At 48.7% G+C, this 21,238-nt stretch overlaps 1 protein-coding gene across 1 annotated transcript in view; it reads left to right on the top strand.

Annotated features, from left to right (window-relative positions):
• The first annotated feature begins 2,705 nt into the window (after window positions 1-2,705).
• SPTBN4 (spectrin beta, non-erythrocytic 4) overlaps window positions 2,706-21,238 on the top strand; it is a 45,748-nt gene continuing 27,215 nt past the window's right edge. The window contains exons 1-4 of the mRNA XM_049622321.1: window positions 2,706-2,972; window positions 15,426-15,577; window positions 16,871-17,044; window positions 20,205-20,296. Coding sequence (XP_049478278.1) covers window positions 2,801-2,972; window positions 15,426-15,577; window positions 16,871-17,044; window positions 20,205-20,296 — 590 coding nt within the window. The 5' untranslated portion in view covers window positions 2,706-2,800. The remainder of the gene's footprint in view (window positions 2,973-15,425; window positions 15,578-16,870; window positions 17,045-20,204; window positions 20,297-21,238) is intronic.

The raw sequence follows: 21,238 nt of genomic DNA, 5'->3' as shown, positions 1-21,238 counted from the left end.
GGCGGCGGCGGCGGCGGCGCATGCGGATCCGGTCGAGCGGCGGGGCCGGCGGGGCCGAGCGGAGCCGGGCCGGGTTGGGCCGGGCACCGGACGCCGCCAGTGAGGGCGGTCGGGCGCCGCGAGCAGCGGGGACGGCGGCACCGGCGGCCACGGGGCCCAGGTGAGCGGCTTTGGGTGATAGCCCCTCCCTGCAGCATGTCCCCACCTGCCCGAGAATCCCTCCCCCGCGCGCCGTGGGCATGGCCTGAGCCCCTAGGGTCTCCCGGGCTGGAGGAGGGGAAGGGTCCAGGGCAGAATGAGCCCCCACACCTCAACCCAGGCCAGCCTCCGCGCCATGCGTGAGTCTTCCTCCCGGGCCTTGTCCTTCCCAGGTCCCCTGCTTTCGAACAGTGACTAGACTGCAGGGAGAGAGAAGCGCGGCCTCGGAAGGGTTAAAGCATCGATTATTATTATTTTTTTTTTCCCACCCCCAGCCTGGAGCCTTTGCTGGGGCCCTGGGACACCTCTTTCCACCTCCCCCATCTCCTTTGCCTCCCTTCCTTCTCCATTCAATCACATAATGGCCAGCGCTCTTCCCAGCCTGACGGAGAGCTCACCAAGTGCTAAGTGCCTCCCCATCCCCAAGTGTTCTCCACGGAGGAAACAGTTGTGATCACCATTTAACAGGGAGGGAAACTGAGGTAGGGAGGCCAAGTTAAAGATGGGTTAAAGATGCAGCAAGAATAAAGCAGGGCTTGAACTCCTTTCTCTCTGACTCCAGCACAGGCACTTTGATTTGCTAAGATATGTGACCAGAGAGGATGAATAATGGTAACAAGGACCATGTATCAAGGGCTTGCATGTACTAGATACCGTATTTCCTGCACTATTAACTCATTTCATCTACAAACATCCCTAGAATATGGGCACTATTATTGCCATTTTACAGATGAACAAACTGAGGCCCAGAAAGAGGAAGTGACTGGCCAAGGTCACACAGGTGGTAAGTAGCCATGTGCCTACTTATAGCTTTCTGTAGAAGGAGAGAAGAATAACAGTGGATTTTGGAGTGTCCACTAGAAGGGACAATCTCCGCTACACTGACCAACACTCAGACCCTGCTTTCTTACAATCTGGTGTGTTGTCAGCTGTTTGGGTCTTTGAGAAGGACATTGATCTCACAGTTCCTTCCTTTTGTAGTCTCAGAATCAGGCCTGGGGGCCCAGAGGGAGGAGGAGAGGTATCCGAATGCCTCCCACCCTCTTTAGTTTCATATTTGCAATCTGGCAAGTGTTCTAGAGCATAGCTCTGGATCAGACAATATGTCAGCTAGCTGTTGCCACAATAATGCTGCATAAGAAACCACCCCAAACTCAGTGTTTGAAAACATGGCGCCTTTATTTACCCATCAAGTCTGAGGTCAGGGACTTAGGCTGGGTTCCGCTGGACAGTTTTTCTGGTCTCAGTGGGGCTGATTCACGTGTTGGGATGTGGGGTGGGGAGCGGTGCTGACTATTGGCTGCTTTAGCCGGCCTTGGCTTTCGTGACTGGGGCCTTAGGCCCAGCCTACCCTGAGAGTGTTTTTCTCACAGTCACAATCAAGCACAAACAAAAACATGCAAAGTCCTTTGAGTTTTAGGCTTAGAATTCAACAGCACTTCCACTTAATTCTGTTGGTCAAAGCTAGTCATGTGCCCAAACCGGAAGTCAAGGTTGTGAGGGGACGCTCTTCCACTTTTCCCCTCCCTACATAGAACTCTCCAGAGTTCTATGGCAAAGGATGTGGTTATAAGGATGAAGAATTGGGGCCATTTAATGTAAATGTAGTACCTGTGTTTGAACTCTGGCTACCCACTAGCTTTGCGACCTTGGACCTTAGTTTCCTCCTCTATAATGTCTTTTTTTTTTAATCCTTTAAAGTTTGGGGCACCTGGGTGGCTCAATCTGTTAAGCATCTGACTTTGGCTCAGGTCATGATCTCCTAGTTGGTGAGTTCAAGCCCCGCATCAGGGCCTGTGCTGACAGCTCACAGCCTGGAGCCTGCTTTAGATTCTGTGTCTCCTTCTCTCTCTGCCCCTCCCCTGCTCACACTCTGTCTCTCTCTCTCTCAACAAAAATAAATAAACATTATATTTTTTAAAGTTTATTTATATATTTTTGAGGGACAGAGAGAGAGACAGAGAGAGAATCCCAAGCAGGCTCTGCACTGACAGTTCGATGTGGGGCTCGGACTCATGAACTGTGAGATCATGACCTGAGCCAAAATCAAGAGTCGGACACTTAACCGACTGAGCCACCCAGGTGCCCCAATGTCTTTTTTTTTTTTTAATGTTTATTTATTTATTTTGAGAGAGAGAGCATGCATGCAAGCAGGGGAGGGGCAGAGAGAGAGGAAGAGAAAGAGAATCCCAAGCAGGCTCTGTGCTGACAGCACAGAGCCTGATGTGGGGCTCCTACGAACTGTGAGATCATGACCTGAGCCGAAGTCCAACACTTAACCGACTGAACCCCTCAAGAGCCCCTTCACTGCATTTTAGAGTTCTACTGATAAGTGTCATCCTTCTAACAATAATATAGGGACAATTTGCCCAGCCCCTGCCCTGCTCCAGGTGCTGAGCTGGGTGCTTTATCACACCCCTATGAAGTGGTCACAGTGAATATTATTGTCAGTAGTATTAGGTCCACTTTAAAGACAGGGAAACTGAGGGCGAGGGAGTGGACAGGACTCACAGACAGCGGCTGTTAGAAGTGGGACCTCTGAGCTCCGGACCTGTGTCTAGCCTAACCTGCCTCTGCTCCTCCCCAGGCCTCACCTTCCCCGATGGCACAGGTACCAGGGGAAGTGGACAACATGGAGGGCCTGCCGGCCCCTCACAACAACAATCCTGCAGCCCGCTGGGAGAGTCCGGATCGGGGCTGGGAACGGGAGCAGCCAGCAGCCGCCACGGCAGCCGCCTCCCTCTTTGAGTGCTCCAGGATCAAGGCCTTGGCAGGTACCTGGAAGAGGGCTGGGGTGGGAGGAGGGAAGGAGGAAAGGGAGGAGGTTGTTGGGGTGGTATCTGTGTACCTCAGAGCTTGAGAACCTTGATGGCCTGGAGGATGGGAAGAGAGTTACAGACCCTTTTCACTTGAATCTGTAGACCAACACTGTCCAATGGAACTTTCCACAGTGATGGGAAAATGTTCTCTGTCTGTGATGTCCGATGTACTAACCACTAACCACTAGTACTTTTGGCTGTAAGCGCTTGAAATGTGGCCAGTGCTTCGTGAGGGACCAAATTTTTCATTGTATTCAGTTTTAATTAATTTAAATTTAAGTAGCCATATGTGGCTTGTGGATACTATATGGGGCAGTGCTGCCTTACAACCTTGAAAATGTATAGTCTCAGAAATGTGGGATTTTTGGGGCGCCTGGGTGGCTCAGTTTGGTTGAGCGTCGGACCTCAGCTCAGGTCAACATCTCACAGTTTGTGAGTTCAAGCCCCGCGTCGGGCTCTGTGCTGACAGCTCGGAGCCTGGAGTCTGCTTTGGATTCTGTGTCTCCATCTCTCTCTGCCCCCTTCTCATGCTCTCCCTCTCTCTATAAAAATAAACATTAAAAATTTTTTTTTAAATAAAAAAGAAATGTGGGATTTTATAAGCGTACTTCTTTAGAATCTCAAGATGCTGAAATATTGGATTTTTGGACCTTGGAATGTCATACTCCAAGATTCTTTGAAGTTGAGGCCTCTAGAAATGAGACTCTTAGAACACAGAACTTTATAATCATAGACCTTAGAAATTTTAATCATTGACCTCCTTGGATCTTAGACCCTTAGAAACCTAAACTCTAATACACATAGATCCTTAGGGCTTTATAATCCTAAACCTTTAGAATTTCAGAATAGAAATGTGGATCCTGAGAATTTTGAGATAGAATGACCACACTTCCAGTTTTTAGCACTGAAACCCTCTGAAACCCTGGGGCCAACCAGGATGGTCGGTCACCCTACGTTGATGTTTTTGTTTTTGTTTTTTGTAAATTTTTAATGTCTATTTATTTTTGAGAGAGAGGGAGAGACAGAACATGAGTGGGGGAAGGGAAGAGAGAGAGGGAGACACAGAATCCGAAGTAGGGTCCAAGCTCTGAGCTGTCAGCACAGAGGCTGACGTGGGGCTTGAACTCACAAACCTTGAGATCATGACCTGAACCATATAGTGATAGAATCTTAGAACCGAAGACCTTTGGAATTGTAGACCCTTGAGCCTTAGGACTTCATATTCAGAGAGGGCTTTAGAACCTCAGAAGTTATTTCATCATCAATACCAAAACTAGGAGCAAGGGCTCCTGGGTGGCTCAGTCGGTTGAGCGTCTCGCTCTTGATCCTCAGCTCAGGTCTCTATCTCAGGGTTGTGAGTTCGGGGGAGGCAGGGGAGCTGCATTGGGCCCCACACTGGGCATGGCGCCTACTTCAAAACAAACAAACAGTGGTGCCTGGGTGGTTCAGTCCGTTGAGCATTTGACTCTCGATTGCAGCTCAGGTCATGATCTTGTCCTTCACAGCACAGAGCCTGCTTGGGATTCTCTCTCTTTCTCTCTCTGTCCCTCCCCCGCTCGTTCGCACATGACTGTGTGTGCTCTCTCTAGCTCTCTCTCTCAAAATAAGCCTAAACAAATAAACAAAGAAAAAAAGCTATGAGCAAAGACCCTGAGAACCTTCAGAGACATGTAACTTCATAACCATGAGCCCTAAGCCTTTAAAACATTAGACCCTTAGTACCTTTGACCCTTGGGACCTTCTTATCTCAGAAACGTGGAATGTTGTAAAAATAAACGAAGACTTTAGTAATCATGAAATCTTAAAACCCTAAGGTCGGAATCCGTTCCCTCAGAATCTCAGAATTTTAGTAACTCAACATATCCATCATGGGATCTTTGATACTAAGATTGTTGAAACTTTATAATTATAAGATGTTGAAGAGTGGTGTCAAACCTAAGGGCCTCCCAGAAGCAGGTGACATAAATGAGAGAGTAGACTGGGGGCCATGGTCAACTGGGGAACAATACCCTGGTCACCAGCTCCAGCCATGGGAACTGTGGGCCCAAATTTGCTAGCTCTGATTTTTTTTTTTAATGTTATTTATTTATTTATTTATTTATTTATAAAAATTTTAATGTTTATTTATTTTTGAGAGAGAGAGTGACAGAGCGTGAGTGGGGGAGGGGCAGAGAGAGAGGGAGACACAGAATCCAAAGCAGGTTCCAGGCTCCGACCTGTTAGCGCAGAGCCCGATGCAGGGCTTGAACCCATGAACTGTGAGATCATTCCCTGAGCTGAAGTCGGACGCTCAACCGACTGAGCCACCCAGGCGCCCCTAATTGTTATTTATTTTTGATTGAGAGAGACACACACACAGCGTGAGCGGGGCAGGGGCAGAGAGAGAGGGAGACACAGAATCTGAAGCAGGCTCAAGGTTCTGAGCTGTCAGCACAGAGCCCAATGCGGGGCTTGAACTCATGGGTTGCAAGATCATGACCTAAGCCGAAGTCGGACATTCAACTGACTGAGACACCCAGGTGCCCCTAGCTCTGATGTTTTTGTACAATTTCCCAGTTAAAAAAAAATCTATATGTGCCACAAAAGTGTGAATGAGAATTACCTAATGGATGGCCAGCTTCCTCTGATTTAGAAACTAGAATGGGGTCGCCTGGGTGGCTCAGTCGGTTGAGCATCTGACTTTGGCTCAGGTCATGATCTCACAGTTCATGAGTTTGAGCCCCGAATCAGGCTCTGCACTGGCACTGACAGTGAGGAGTCTGCTTGGGATTCTCTCTCAATCTCTCTCTCTCTCTCTCTCTCTCTCTCTCTCTCTCTCTCCTCTCTCTCTGCCCCTCCCCCACTCATGCTTTTTCTCTCTCTCTCTCAAAATAAATAAATAAACTTAAAAGAAAAAAAAGAAACCAGAGGGGCGCCTGGGTGGCTTAGTGGGTTAAGTGTCCGACTTCGGCTCAGGTCATGATCTCGCAGTTTGTGAATTCAAGCCCTGCGTCAGGCTCTGTGCTGACAGCTTGGAGCCTGGAGCCTGCTTCGGATTCTGTGTTTTCCTCTCTCTCTGCCTCTCCCCCGCTTGTGCTCTGTCTTTCTCTGTCTCTCAAAAATGAAAAAAAAAAGAAAAAAAAAAAAGAAAGAAAAGAAACATGTAAAAAAAAAAAAGAAAAGAAACTAGACTGGTATAAAATACACTCGTGGAAACTTCAAATCATACTTTTAGATTCTTAGAACCTTAAAAACTTGGGATCACATCAACTTAGAATTCTAGATTATTTCATCCACAAAATATTCAGTGCCTTCCCTGTGCCTGACCTATGCTGGACAATCTGAGGGACATGATGGTAACTGAGCCAGCCCAAAGAGCTCCCAGTCCCCTGGGAGAGTAGTGATGACCCGGAGTGGTCAGGGCCAGGATGGTGAGGCACAGGCAGGGGGCTGGGATGGGGAAGCCCAGGGACTATTGGAGCTCAGATGAGGTGCCTGATTCAGTCCAGAGAGGCAGAGTGCTTCTTGGAGGAGGAGATGCCTAGGCTGAGCCCGGAAGGATGAATAAGAGTGAACACTGGGGTGGAGAGCAGAAGAATATTCCAGGCAGAGGAAACAGCATATGCAACCCTTCCAAAAGTTGGGAGTGGGTAGAATGCGGTGGTGACTAATGCAATGCAAAAGGAAGCAGCTGGAGTCAGATCCTGAGGGGCCTTCTAGGCCGCCATGCAGGTTGTGAGGGCACTGGGGAGCTATGGTAAGATTTTAAGCAGGGGTGGGATGTGGTAACATGGGGATCAAGGACTCTTCACTGATTCACAGAACATCAGTGCCGATACCACAAACAGACAAACATCTAGTCCAGAGAAGTGTAGGCATCCCCTGTAAGGAAAAAAAAAAAACAATTCTCATACGTGCCCCATGTCTTCTTAAGTTATTACATCTATAATTTTCCTAAACGCAACAAACCCACAACTGTTTTCATCTCTCTTGTTCTATGTTTATTTATTTATTTTGAGAGGGAGAGAAAAAAAGAGAGAGCATGAGTGGGGGAGGGGCAGAGAGAGAGAGAGAGAGAGAGAGAGGGAGAGCGAGAATCCTAAGCAGGCTCCAAGCTGTCAACATGGAGCCTGACGTGGGGCTTGAACCCACAAACTGTGAGATCATGACCTGAGCTGAAATCGAGAGTCAGACACTTAATGGACTGAACCACCCAGGTGCCCTGTTCTGGTAGTTTTTTGTTTGTTTGTTGATTTACTTATTTTGAGAGGGAGACAGAGAACACAAGTGGGGGAGGGGGGCAGAGAGAGAGAGAATCCCAAGCAGGCTCCACGCTCAGTGCGAGTCCAATGCAAGGCTCGACCCCACGACCCTAGGATCATGACCTGAACCGAAATCAAGAGTTGGTTGCTCAACTGACTGAGCCACACAGGTACCCCTCCCATTCTGATATATACTTAAAAAAATTTTTTAAGTTTATTTATTTATTTTGAGAGCGAGAGAACATGCAGAAGGGGCAGAGAGAAAGGGAGAGAGAGGATCCCAAGCAGCCTATGCATTGTGAGTGTGGATCTGGACATGGGGCTTGAACTCATGAACAGTGAAATCATGACCTGGGCCAAAATCAAGAATCGGACACTTAACCAACTGAGCCACCAGGCACCCTAGTTTTTTTTGTTTTGTTTTGTTTTGTTTTGTTTTGTTTTGTTTGGGAGAGAGAGACAGAGTGTGAGCAGGGGAGGGGCAGAGAGAGAGGAAGACACAGAATCCAAAGCAAGCTCCAGGCTCTGAGCTGTCAGCACAGAGCCCGACGTGGGGCTCGAACTCACGAACCGTGAGATCATGACCTGAGCTGAAGTTGGATGCTTAACTGACTGAGCCACCCAGACACTCCCCATTCTGATAGTTTTAATGCAAATTCTTATCTTTGTGGGTCAATGATTTTACAAAATGTGCATTGCTAATTAGTGGGCATGTATATCATACTTTAACTGTTTATTAAAGTATTATATGCACATAAAAATGCAGGTAAATCGTGAGTCCCCAGCATTTCCACCAATGAGCAGCGGGTGGTAACCAGTCCCCAGATAAGGAAAAGGAATGTAATGGCCCCAGAGAAGCCCGCCCCCCTAAGGCTACCTCTCTCACTACTTCCCTAGAGTAAACACTGGCCTAACTTCTTTTTTTTTTTTAACGTTTATTTATTTTTGAGACAGAGAGAGACAGAGCATGAACGGGGGAGGGGCAGAGAGAGGGAGACACAGAATCTGAAACAGGCTCCAGGCTCTGAGCTGTCAGCACAGAGCCCGATGCGGGGCTCGAACTCACGGACCGTGAGATCATGACCTGAGCCGAAGTCGGACGCTTAACCGACTGAGCCACCCAGGCGCCCTAAGACTGGCCTAACTTCTAACAGCGTACATTTGTTTTCCTGCTATTTGAACTTCGTAAAAATAGAGTCCTGAAGGATGTACCCCTTTGTATCTGGCTTCCTTCAGTCAACACTGTGCTTGTGAGACTCATCCCTGTCTACACGTACTTGTAGGGTGCTCCTTCTCGTTGCTGTATCGTATTCCACAGTGTGAATACGGCGAATTTTTCCCATTCACCTGTTGGTGAGCATTTGGGTTGCTTCTGGTTTAGGGCCAGCACAAGCTAGACTATCACAAACCAGTAATTACCAGTATTTCAATCTATTACAAACTATTGCTGCTTTAAGCTTCCTCGTACCTGTTTTTGGGGGGCGTAAGCACTCATTTTTGGTGACTTACACCCACATCGAGCGAAAGAAAGTGTTGGGTCATAGGGTAGGTGTATATCTAACTTTAGTGGAAACTGCCGATTTGTAACATTTTACATTCCCACCAGCAGTGTACGAGGGGTTCAGTTACTGTACATCCAGCCCCTAGTGTGGTCCATCTTTTTGATTTTAGCCATTCTGATGGGTGTGCATTCTATTGTGGTTTTAATTCACATTTTCCTGATGACTAATAACAACTAATGAGGTGGAGCACCTTTTCATCTGCTTATTCACTATTTGGATAGCCTCCTGTGCCATGCCCATTCAAGTCCCTTGCCCGTTTGCATATTAATTTTCCTGCCCTTTTCTGATTGTTTTGTAGGAGTTCTTGCATATTCTGGGTCCAAGTCCTTTGTCAGATGTATGTGTTGTGAATATTTTCTCCCACTGTGTGGCTTGTCTTTTTACTCTTTTAATGTTGCCTCTTGATGAACGGTATTTCTTAATTTAAATGTAGTCTAATTTGGTAATTAGTACATATTTCCTATGTGGCTCACATTTGTTGTCTTGTTGAAGAAATCTTGGCCGGGAGGTGACGAGGTGGCTCAGTCGGTTAGGTGTCTGACTTCGGTTCAGGTCATGATCTCCTGGTTGGTGAGTTCAAGCCCAGCATGGGGCTCTGCACTGACCATGCAGAGCCTGCTTGGGATTCTCTCTCTCTCCCTCCCCTGTGCCTTCTGTCTCTGTCAAAATAAATTAATAGACTTAAAAAAAAAACAAACAAACAAAAGAGGAAATGCTCTCTAGGAAAAAAGAATCTTCGCCTACTTCAAGGTCAGGGAGATGTTTTTTGGTATTTTCTTCTAAGAGTCTTATTCCTTTCACATTTAGATTTAGAAGCCAAATGATATTTCTATTACTGTGTATAGTGGGGGGTCAGGGTTTTTTTTTTGTTTGTTTGTTTTTTGCCACTTTTGGGTAGCAGGTTGACTCAGCTCCATTTATGGAAAAGACTTTCTTTTCCCTACCGATCTGCAATTTCACTTTGTCATAAATCTGACAGCCCTATACAACCCCCAACCTGCCTCTGCCCCTTGCCCCCCAAATTGCATTGCATTGAACATCCTCATACATGCTCCTTATAAACCAGTGTGGAAAAGTTTATGGGACATAAGCACTGCTGTGTTATGGGGGTGTGCTCGAATTTATTTAGACTCAGATTGCTGCCCAGAGGACTGCCCTAGTCTGTAACTCCCACCAGGAGACACAGAAGGTTAGGATGTCCCCACCTTTCCACCACTACTGGTATTTTCTGGCTTCTTAACTTTTCCCAGACCAGTAGCCAAACTGGTGACATACTAAGTCTCTCTATATCCTTTCTCCTTAACCAATAATGGACAAAAGAATAGTGGTTCCTCAGCTCCGTGAAAGTTTCAATGTATTAAAGAGATGAATAAATTGAAGTCTTATTCTTTTTTAATTTTTTTTATATATTTATTGATTTTAAACATTTATCTTTGAGAGAGAAAGAGCACACGCGAGTGCGGGGGGCGGGGGGCAGGAAGAAGGGGCAGAGCGAGGGAGACAGAGGCGCAAGATGACGAACCCTGAGGTGAAGTCGGACGCTTAGCCAACTGAACCACCCAGGCGCCCCTGAAGTCTTATTCTGAGGAAATGTGTTTTGCTTGCGCTAGTGATTAGCACAGAGGAGAAGAATACATAAATGGTAACTCCATATGAGCACAATGGCAGAGGTAGGACAGTTGTCATTTGGCTGGGAGTCTTGACAGCCCAGAGGTATGGGTGCCAGCTAGAGTCTCGGCAGGAAGCAGATGGCTCCCTCAAGGGGGTAAAATTGAGGGGAGCTTAACGAAGGGACTAATTGCAGAGGTGTGGCCAGGGCTACAGGCACCTACAAGGTCAGCGGACACTCAGGGATGGGGGCAGGGAGCAGTGAGGGGGACAGAGGCCTCACACGCCGGGGACTGTAGAAAGAGGAACCAGGCGCTGCTGAAAGCTGGTCCGGCAGGGAGGGAATAAATTCCTCAGCCCTTCCTTTCTCCTCTTAGCCAAACCCAACTGGAAGTCTGAGGCCTTTGAGGGCCGGGGGAACCCTTTTGAGACAGTCAGCAGTGACAGTCTCCCTGGGCTCAGAGCACAGGCAGGACAGTAGAGGTGGCCTCAGGGTACACGGAACACACTACGTGGTAACCGAACACACTCACCAACACAGTAAACATTCAGTGTCATCTTACGTCGGAAGTGGCACTCTGGGGCAGATCTGGTTTCACCCCCATTGTAGTTTTTTCCTAAATGTTTATTTATTTATTTCTTGGTGGGGGGAGGGGCAGAGAGAGAGAGAGAATCCTAAGCAGGCACCGAGATGTCCATGTAGAGCCCAGTGCAGAACTTGAACTCACAAACCTCGAGATCATGACCTGAGCCAAAATCAAGAGTCAGAGGCTTAACTGACTGAGCCACCCAGACTCGCCCCTCCACTGTGTTTTATACACACATAAATCAGTTGCCGGCATTTAAAAGTAGGGAGATTTGGGGGCGCCTGAGATGTCGGCACAGAGCCCGACAGGAGACTTGAACTCACAAACCGCAAGATCATGACCTGAGCCGAGGTCGGACGCTTAACCGACTGAGCCACCCAGGCGTCCCCATGCTAACAGGATTTGTAATCACAAAACCCAATATCTCACGGTATTGTGCTTTATGAGGTCACCATCCGGATGGGCCAGGATGTGTTTCTATTAATTTTCTTTTGGTACCAGCAAAATGAGATTACAAAATAAGACAATATTCTCATGGATCCGTCTTCCAAGCACGAGTTCCCAAACACTCAGAGTCCCTCAGAGTCCATTGATCTAGTCCAAACCCCTCATTTTGCAAATGGGGGAAATGGAGGCCCAAAGGAGAGAAATGGCCACTCGAAGTCAAACAGCATGTTATCAATGGAGGCAGGACTGAATGCAATTGTCCCCATTCTGGCACCATGCTGGGGATGCACAGAAGTTCCACTTTGGCTTCAGCATTCGCCCAAATCTGCCATTTGGCTCAGGCACCGGCCACTAGAAGGCAAAATAACCAAATACTCGAGTTGGCGTCTATTCCGTGATCCCTTCTTCGTGTGTGATTGATGGTCAGGTGCTCACACGGGTCCCCATCCTATCCACACAGCACGAAACCCACATTTAAACAAACAAGATCTTTCATGTGAATTTACTATTAGTTTCTGCATACTCACTTTCAACTTAGAGGTAAACTTTCAACATCTAGTTTAATGTAAAAAAAAAAAAATACAGGTCAGTCAGTGGATATTTTCCAGCATTGCATATTTTCTTTAAAAAAAATTTTTTTAATGTTTATTTTTTGAGAGGGAGAGACAGAGTGTGAGCAGGGGAAGGGCAGAGAGAGAGGGAGACACAGAATCCAAAACAGGCTCCAGGTTCCGAGCTGTCAGCACAGAGCCCGACGTGGGGCTCGAACCCACAAACCGTGAGATCATGACATGAGCTGAAGTCAGAAGCTTAACTAACTGAGCCACCCAGGTGCCCCTATTTATTTATTTATTTATTTATTTATTTATTTATTTATGTTTTATTCATTTATTTTGAGAGAGAGACAAGGTATCAGTGGGGGAAGGGCTGAGATAGAGGGAGAGAGAGAGGATCCCAAGCAGGCTCTGACCTGACCTGAGCTGAAGTCGGAAGCTTAACCGACTGAGCCACCCAGGCGCTCTACAGTGCATATTTTCTACTGCCAGAGTCAAATGCGATATTTAATAATATTATGAAAGGGCGCCCGGCTGGCTAAGTGGGTGGAGTATGCGACTCTTGATCTTGGGGTCGTGAGTTTGAGCCCCGCATTGGGGGCAGAGTTTACTTAATTAAAAAAAATAGTATTACAAAAGGTAAATGTTATGGTAAAAGAAATTGAGAGCTGTCAAATGGTTAAAAGGGGAAATAGACTGGCTATACAAATCTTGATTACTGCATGACTAGGGAACTTAGAAGTGCGACAATGAAGTTCTTTAATAATGAAATGCTAACCATACTGTGCAGGCTGAGCTGTTGCAAGAGACAGACCCCACAATGCAGTGACTTAAAGGAGATAGAAGCTCATTTCTCCCTCCTGGATAATCCTGAGATGGGCAGCCTGGTGGGCAGGGAGGCTCTGCTCCAAGCTATCAGCGTGGGTTCCAGGTCCTTCTATCCTGTGCCCTGTGGACCTTGTGCTCAAGCTTGTGGAAGCTGGGAGAAGAGAAAGGAAGGCCAGGCAGTAGTTTCCTGTTTTGGTAACACTGTATTTTATTTTTTAATTTATTTTTTAGAGAGCCAGAGAGCGGGGGAGGTAGGGAGAGGGGCAGGGGGAGAGAGAGAGAAAGAGAGAGAGAGAGAGAGAGAGAGAGAGAGAGAGAGAGAGAGAGAGAATCTTAAGCAGGCTGCACGCTCAGTGAGGAGCCCAACGCGGGGATCGATCCCATGACCCTAGGGTCGCGACCTGGGCTGAAATCAAGAGTTGGTCGCCCAACGGACTGAGCCACCCGGGCACCGCCTGTTTTGATAACACTTTAAATTATGAAATAATTATAGATTTACACGAAGTTGCAAAGAAACTACAGATGATAGAAAAGACTAACCCAACTGAGACGGGGAAGGGATTTGCATAGATGTTTCTCCAAAGAAGATACACACGTGGGCAATGAACACACGAAAAGATGCTCAACATCATTAGTCATCAGGGAAATGCAAATCAAAAGCACAGTGAGAGACCATTTTATACCACTAGAATGGCCCTGATCAAATGGAAAATAACAAGTGGCCTGAGGATGTGGGGACACCGGAACCCTCGTACATTGCCGGTGGGAATGTAAAATGGCACAGCCACTTGAGAAAACGGTCTGGCAGTTCCTCAAAAGGTTAAATGTAAGGACACCTGGGTGGCTCAGTCGGCTGAACATCTGACTCTTGATTTCGGCTCAGATCATGCGTGATCTCACGGTCTGTGGGTTGAGGCCCCACGTCGGGCTCTGCTCTGACAGCTTGGAGCCTGCTTAGGATTCTCTCTCTCCCTCTCTGTCTGCCCTTCTCCTGCTCAGGCTTGCTCGCTGTCTCTCTCTCTCTCTCTCTCTCTCTCTCTCTCTCTCTCTCAAAAATAAACTTAAAAAAAAAGTTTAAATGGAGAGTTACCATAGGACCCAACCATTTCACTCCTGCGTATTTACTCAAGATAACTGAAAACATGTGTCCACACAAGGACTTGTATGTACTCGAATGTTCATAGTCGCGTTATTCATAATAGCCACAAAGTGGAAACAACCCCAATGTCCATCCGTTGATGAGTAGAGGAGTAAAATGCAGGAGAGCCACAGAATGGAATATTATTTAGCCGTAAAAAAGAAATAAAGTACTGATAGATGTGATGGCATGGATGTACTTTGAAAACATGATGCTAAGTGAAAGAAGCCAGACACCCAAAAGGTCATATATTGTATGATTCTATTTATATGAGATGTCCAGAATAGGTAAATCCGGAGAGACAGAAAAGAGATTCATAGTGTCCCAGGGCTGGGAGAAGGGGGAATGGGGAGTGACTGCTAAAGGGCGCAAGGTTTTTCCTTGGAGGGATGAAAATGTTCTGATATCAGATGGTGGTGTGGGTTGCACAACCCTGTGACTATACTAAAAGTCACTGAAGTTACGCTTTGAAAGGGTGAATTTGATAGTAGGTGAATTATAGCTCATTCTAAGCTGTTACTAAAAAAAATAAAATAAAATAAAACGTTGTAGGAGAGAGTTAGCAATGCCTTTGTAAGTAAGTGCAGCAGTAGTTGCCCACATTGTTCTGACACCTCGCCCCCACCCTGCACCCCTCCCCCCTCCCCCCCTGCACCCTCACTCCGATGGCAGTCACGTGGGCACTCTGCTCCCTAGGGATGTGGGAAATGCAGGTTGTAGCTGGCCGTTTGGCTACCGCTTGAGGGTGTCTGTGACTCGGTTCTTTTCCTCAGGGGCATTCATTCTAGCATATTTCTTCCCCTTCATCCCCCACAACCCGTCACACCCAAGTCTTATTATTATTTTTTTTTTTCATCTGTAACTATCCCTGGTGTGTCCCCTTCTCCCATTCCCAGCTTCTGCCCTGGTGCGGCTGGTCCGCTCTTTCGAGAGTTGCTTCCCCAGTCTCCCTGCCCTGGGCTGTCATTCTTGCCCTCTCTGACCCACCCTCTCCACAGCAGCCAAGAGGTCTTCCTGAAACACAGCTCTCATTCCCTCCCGCCCTCTCCTTAACCTTCTCTAGCTCCCCAGTGTATTATCTGTGCCCCACTAAACTGAGCTCTGGGAGGGAAGGCCTCTGTCTGTACTCAGAGCCAAGAAGAGTGCGGAGGCACATAGTAGATGCCCCAGTATGTACGGAGCGAATGAATAGGGCCGGCTGGGGTGGGAATCAGGGAAGGCTTCTTGTGGAAGCGATGTCTCAGGAAAGCTTTAAAGGACGCGTCTCCAGGCTGGCAGCGAAGGGTGGGCCGGGCGTCCCAGGTAGGAGGAGCCGCTTGTGCGAAGCCCTGATTGTTGCAGAGCTGGGCCGAAACAGGGTTTGGCCCGGAGTGAGGGGCTGCAGAGAAGCTGCAAGGGGAGAGGTGCTGGGGGCGCGGGGGTTCATCAGAGCCTGTCCTTCAGATGAGCGCGAGGCCGTGCAGAAGAAGACCTTCACCAAGTGGGTGAACTCGCATCTCGCCCGCGTCGGCTGCCACATCGGGGACCTGTATGCCGACCTCCGGGACGGCTTTGTGCTCACGCGGCTCTTGGAAGTGCTGTCCGGGGAGCAGCTGGTGAGGGGGCCTGCGGGCCTGGGGGAAGGGGGCGGCCCCGGGATTCCGGGCTGGGCTACGACAGGGCCTGGCTAACCGACGTGTGGTGTGTCCTGGAAGAGCCCGATGGGTGAGCGGCCTCTTTGCTCAGGTGGGTGGGGCTATGGCCGGAAGTGGGGCTTGGGCGTGAGCAGCGTGGGGGCGTGGCTGGGAACCGAAGCTGGGCTCTGCCGAAGGTGAAGGCCGGAGATCCAGCGGACTCTGGGCTTGTGGTGGGGAGAAGCTCAGTGGGAAGGGGTGGGGCAATTGGAGAAGGGAGGGGCTTTATTAGAAGCGACTGGCCTGGGTAGTGCGGTAGCAAGAGGCTTGGCCGTAAAATAGGGGCAGGACCCTGTTGCAGAGGGTCTGTGGATGAAGGTACAGTTGTCATCGGAAGGGGAGGCTTAGGTCGTGGAAATCTGGGTAACCAGACAGAACTCTGGAATGGGTCTGGCTTGTTTTTATATGAGTTGCTGTTGTATTTTTTTTTTAAGTTTATTTATTTTTGAGACACAGAGAGAGAGCATGAGCAGGGGAGAGGCAGAGAGAGAAAGGGAGAGAGGGAGAATCCCAAGCAGGCTCTGCACTGTCAGAGCAGAGCCCGATGCGGGGCTTGAACCCACGAAGAACGAGATCACGACCTGAGTGGAAACCAGGAGTCCCACGCTTAACCCACTGAGCCACCCTGGCGTCCCGTGTTGCAATTGTGTATCTGGGCTTGGATGAGGCTTCACCGCAAAGGGTGGGATTCTGAGGAGCTAGAGGTTCATTAAAGGACCAGAGCCTGGAGCTCCGAAGTCCTGTGGGGCATGGCTATAGAACAGAAACGTTGGAAGTAATAGTAGAACCCTCGGAGACCTAGGGGAATGGGCGTGGCTCTAGGCCGAAGCCTGAAAGGGAGGCAGTGAGGGGCGTGGCCAGGGGCCAAACCTGGGGGGCCTGGAACAGAGGTCAAAGGCAGAGGACAGGAGTGTGGTTACCGGTAGGTTGCTGAGGCTTCTGGATAAGAGGTGGCCATCAGGTTGGATGTGGAACTTCAGTAGAAAGAAAGGGTGGGGACAGGAACTAGAATAATCCAGGAAGGGAACAGGCTCTTGAAAGGGTCTGGCTGGAAGGGGCAAAGACGTCCTTGGTCTTTGAGAAGACTGAAGGGGCGTGGCCTGGGTTTGGACATCCAGGGGGCGTGGCTATGGGAGGCCGACCTCGTTGGTAGGAGGCCGAGGGCACAGGGCCCTTGGCCAGGCCCTCCACCTCCCAACGCCCCTGCCACTCTAGCCAAGACCCACTCGAGGTCGCATGAGGATCCACTCGCTGGAAAACGTGGACAAGGCGCTGCAGTTCCTGAAGGAGCAGCGCGTGCACCTGGAAAACGTGGGCTCGCATGACATTGTGGACGGGAACCACCGGCTGACCCTGGGGCTAGTCTGGACCATCATCCTGCGCTTCCAGGTGATCCCCAAGTGACCCCTGCCCAGCCCACCGTCCCAAGGTGTGGCCTTAGGAGGGCTTCCGCCACCCAGTCATCTGCTTATCCATTCATTCATTCATTCCAAAAATTTTCCTACTATGATCCAGGAACCCTATTCCAAGTGGTGGGGATAAAAGTAATAATCATTATCACCATCACCACTGTGATCATTTATATATTTTTCACCCTGTTCCAGGCACTGTTCTAAGCACTTGGCATTTAATACACACGACAACCCCATAAGGTAGATACTATTTATTATATTTTACCAGAGAGGAAACTGAAGCCCAGAGAGGGGAAGTAATATGCTCAAGGTCACACAGCTGGATAGTAGAGCTGGAATTCAAATCCAGTCAATTTTGTTTCAGTTCAGAAACAAAACCTACACATTTTCTGCCTTTATGGAGCTTACATTGTCGTGAGCGAGACAGACAATAAACAAACCCGTAAATACATAGACAAGAAATGTATGAGAAGGGGATAACTCTAGGTAAGAGCTATGCAGAAAAGAATAGGTTATTTTTAATATATTTTTTAAGTTTATTTTTGAGAGAGCGAGTGGGGAGGGGCAGAGAGAGGGAGAGAGAGAATCCCAAGCAGGCTCTGCAATGTCAGTGAGGAACCTGATTCGGGGTTGGGGCTCACAAACCTGAGATAATGACCTGAGCCGAAATCAAGAGTCAGAACCTCAATGGATTGAGCCAGCCAGGCGCCCAAGAATAGATTATGATAAGGCAGTAAAAAGAATGCAAAATATCAGGTTGACAGTGTTGAGATTTTAGACTTGGTGGTCAGAGAAGGACTCTCTGAGAAGCTGATGGCTGCATGACATAAGATGAAGGGAAAAAGCATTCCAGACAGGAGGCACAGCCAGGATGCAAAGGCCCTGAGGGAGGTGGGAAGGAGCTGAAATGTTGGAGGTCCAGAAAAACCAGTATGTCTAGAGAATAGGAGACAAGGGGGAGCCAGGGAGGAGAGGAGGTCAGAGGAGTTGACAGGGCCTAGGTAATCTGTGATTAGCAGTTTTGATTTTATTCTGTTTGAGATGGGGAGAAATTAGAGATTTTTATCAAAAGGATAGACATCATCAGATTTATTTATTTATTTTAAATGTTTATTTAGTTTTGAGAGAGAGAGAGAGAGCACGAACAGGGGAGGGGCAGAGAGAGAGGGAGACACAGAATCCAAAGCAGCTCTAGGCTCTGAGCTGTCAGCACAGAGCCCGGGGCTCGAACCCACAAACTATGAGATCACAACCTGAGCCAGAGTTGGTCTCCTAACTGACTGAGCCACCCAGGCACCCCAACATCATCAGATTTACACAGATCCCTCTGCATTGGGGGTGATTGCCAAAATTGGGGGCTGGGAGCCCAGGGAAGAGACTGGAGCTGGACCAGGGTGGGGCCAGAGGGAAGTGCAGAGGGAGGCAGATAGGAAAGATGCCCTGTAATGGGAATGGGCAGGGGAAGGGGAGGGAGGGAGGTGTCCAGGCCAACATTCAAGGCTCAGGACCAGGGGGGATAAAGTGGGGTCACCCAGGGACAGATTTGAAGGAGGAGCAGATTTGAGGGACAGTGTGGGATGTGATGGTGATGAGGAATCTGCTATCTAAAACATCAGGGGGAGCATTTAGGAGTCCACTGGATCATGGGAATAGAGCTCAAGGAAGGGGTGGGGGCTGGAGACAGATATGGGCGTTGCCAGTACAAAATCAAGGAATGAGACTGGGGGGCGGGAGGGCGGGATCCCTGCTGGCAGCTGGAGCCATGCGCTAGGGGCTGGCACCTCTTTGGAACCTGGTTTTCTCCCTCGGAACCCAAATGCCAAACTCAGCTCTTGAGTCCAGGACCTAAGTCTCCAACACCCATCCGGGGCTCTTGAACCTGCTTTAGATTCTGGGTCACTGAGGACATCATTGAACACCTACTAAGTGTAATACCGCAGAATACAAAACAAACATCCTGTGGTCCTAGAGCTTTAATAAGTTAGTGAGTGCATTAGTCTGTTAGGGCTGCTGTAACAAAATACCACACTCGGAGTGGCTTAAACAACAGAAATTTATTTTCTCAAGTTCTACAAGCTGGAAGTTCAAGATCAAGCTGCTGGCAGGATCAGTTCCTCCTGAGGCCTCTCTCAGCTTGCAAGTAGCCATCTTCTCTCTGTGTCCTCACATGGCTCTTTCCCTGTGTGCGCACGTCCCTAGGATCTCTTCCTTTTTTTTTTTTTTTTTTTTTTTTTTTTATATAAGGACACCAATCATTTTGGGGACCTACCCTATGACCTCATTTAAACTTAATTACCTCCTTAAAGGCCCGATCTCCAAATACAGTCACAGTTGGGGGTTAGAGCTTCAACTTATGAATTTTGGGGGAGACACAGTTCAGTCCACAATGGGGAGACAGTACACCAGATGAATAAATGAAAAAATAAATAAAAGATGAAAAAATAAATAAATATGGTAGAAAAGGAGGATGTGAAATTTGAGTACACATACTGTGATTTAAAATCAAGTGGTTGGTGAAGGCCTCACAGAGGTGATATGTGAGAAAAGACCTGAAATTGGGGTGGAACCATGTGGGCCCCTGAGGGAAGGAACAAGCAGTGCAAAGGCCCTGAGGTGGGAAGACGCTGGTGATTTAGTGAAGAGGATAGCAGGTCTCTGGAGCAGAGTGGGCTGCTGAAGAGGAGGTCAGAGGCATGACGAGGGGAAGTTTACTTTTACCGTGAGTGAGACGGACCCACGGAAAGTCCAGAGGATGGGAAACATGTGATCTGATCTGGGTGCTCATAGGGTCCCTCTCTGCCATGAGGAGAACAGACTGTGGGGTCAGGAGCAGGGAGGCCAGCCTGGAGGTGATTGCACTAGCCCAGGGGGAAATGATGGTGGCTTGGATCAGAGAAGTGGCCCAGACGCCAAAGTATGGAGGCTTCCCTGGAAAATGAGACCCTAGTCTGCAGCCTCCTCCTCCCCCAATTGTGGATGTCCCGGTCCACTCCAGATCCCACCCTCATGCTCCTGAACCCCCAACCCCAGCCCGAAGCCGCCCCTCCCATCCCCTTTGTCCCTGGTAGCGGAGTGCACCGGCAGGTCCCAGGCACAAGCCCTCTGGGTCCCAGCAGCCATGTTTTATATCCTCACAGATTCAAGTAATCAAAATTGAGACTGAGGACAACAGAGAGACGCGCTCCGCCAAGGACGCACTGCTCCTGTGGTGTCAGATGAAGACAGCTGGGTAAGTGCACCCCCCACCCTGCGCCCCCACTGGGCGGGTGGGGCCCTAGCCTGATCTTGAGGGTCCCTTCTGGGACAAGAGTGCAAGGGACCACCCAAGTCCTCAGTGTCAGAATGTTACATTTGAAGTTAAGGAACTGGTAAATAAAATACGTCCACTCTTCTGACCTTGACAAATAAACCCGTGTAAGAATCTGGAAGGCCTGGTTCAAATTTAGAACTTGGGCTCCTCAGAAAACAGTGCTGGTTAGTGGTGGACCGTCCCCAGCCTGCTCGGTCTCCTGTATCTCATCCTGTACCTCGAGAGGCCTTGTGGGCACCTGTGTGAACATCCCAGCCCTAGTCCTGAGTCCTGGCCACCCCCACCTCAAAAGCAGCCGAGGACGGTGTATACCGGGGCTCTGGCAGCTCCCGTGAGAAGTTCAGGCTCCTGGGTACCTTTGGTGGGGCTGAGAAGGGGGCCACTCAGGCTCTGCTGGGAAGTCTCCTGGTCTCCCAACTCTCTGCCCTGCGGGAGGGGCATGGCCTGAAACTCAGGTGCCCTCTGCCCCTGGGAGGAAGCGGAGAGCAGGTATGGATGGAGACTGGGCTTTCTCTGATGCTCAGCCTTCCGGGGCTGGCCGGCTGTCTTGCAACACTCTCTGTCTTTCTATGTGTCTGTCTTTACCTCTATGCCTGCTTTTCCTTGTTTCTGTCTCTCCCTCCCCCTTCTCTCTCCCTTCTTGTCTCCTCCCCTTCCTCCTTTCTTTCTCCATCTCTGTATCTTGCTTTCTCTCCGTCTCCCTCTCTTTTTCCGTCCTTGCCCCTATCTATCTATCTATCTATCTATCTATCTTTCTATCTATCTATCTATCTATCTATCTTTCTATCTATCTATCTATCTATCTTTCTTTCTTTCTATCTTTCTATCTATCTATCTATCTATCTATCTATCTTTCTATCT

This window comes from Panthera uncia, assembly GCF_023721935.1.
Source record: "Panthera uncia isolate 11264 chromosome E2 unlocalized genomic scaffold, Puncia_PCG_1.0 HiC_scaffold_19, whole genome shotgun sequence".
NCBI classification, from domain to species: domain Eukaryota; kingdom Metazoa; phylum Chordata; class Mammalia; order Carnivora; family Felidae; genus Panthera; species Panthera uncia.
The sequence above is the reverse complement of the archived record's forward strand: the minus strand, read 5'-3'. Positions and strand labels throughout refer to the sequence as shown.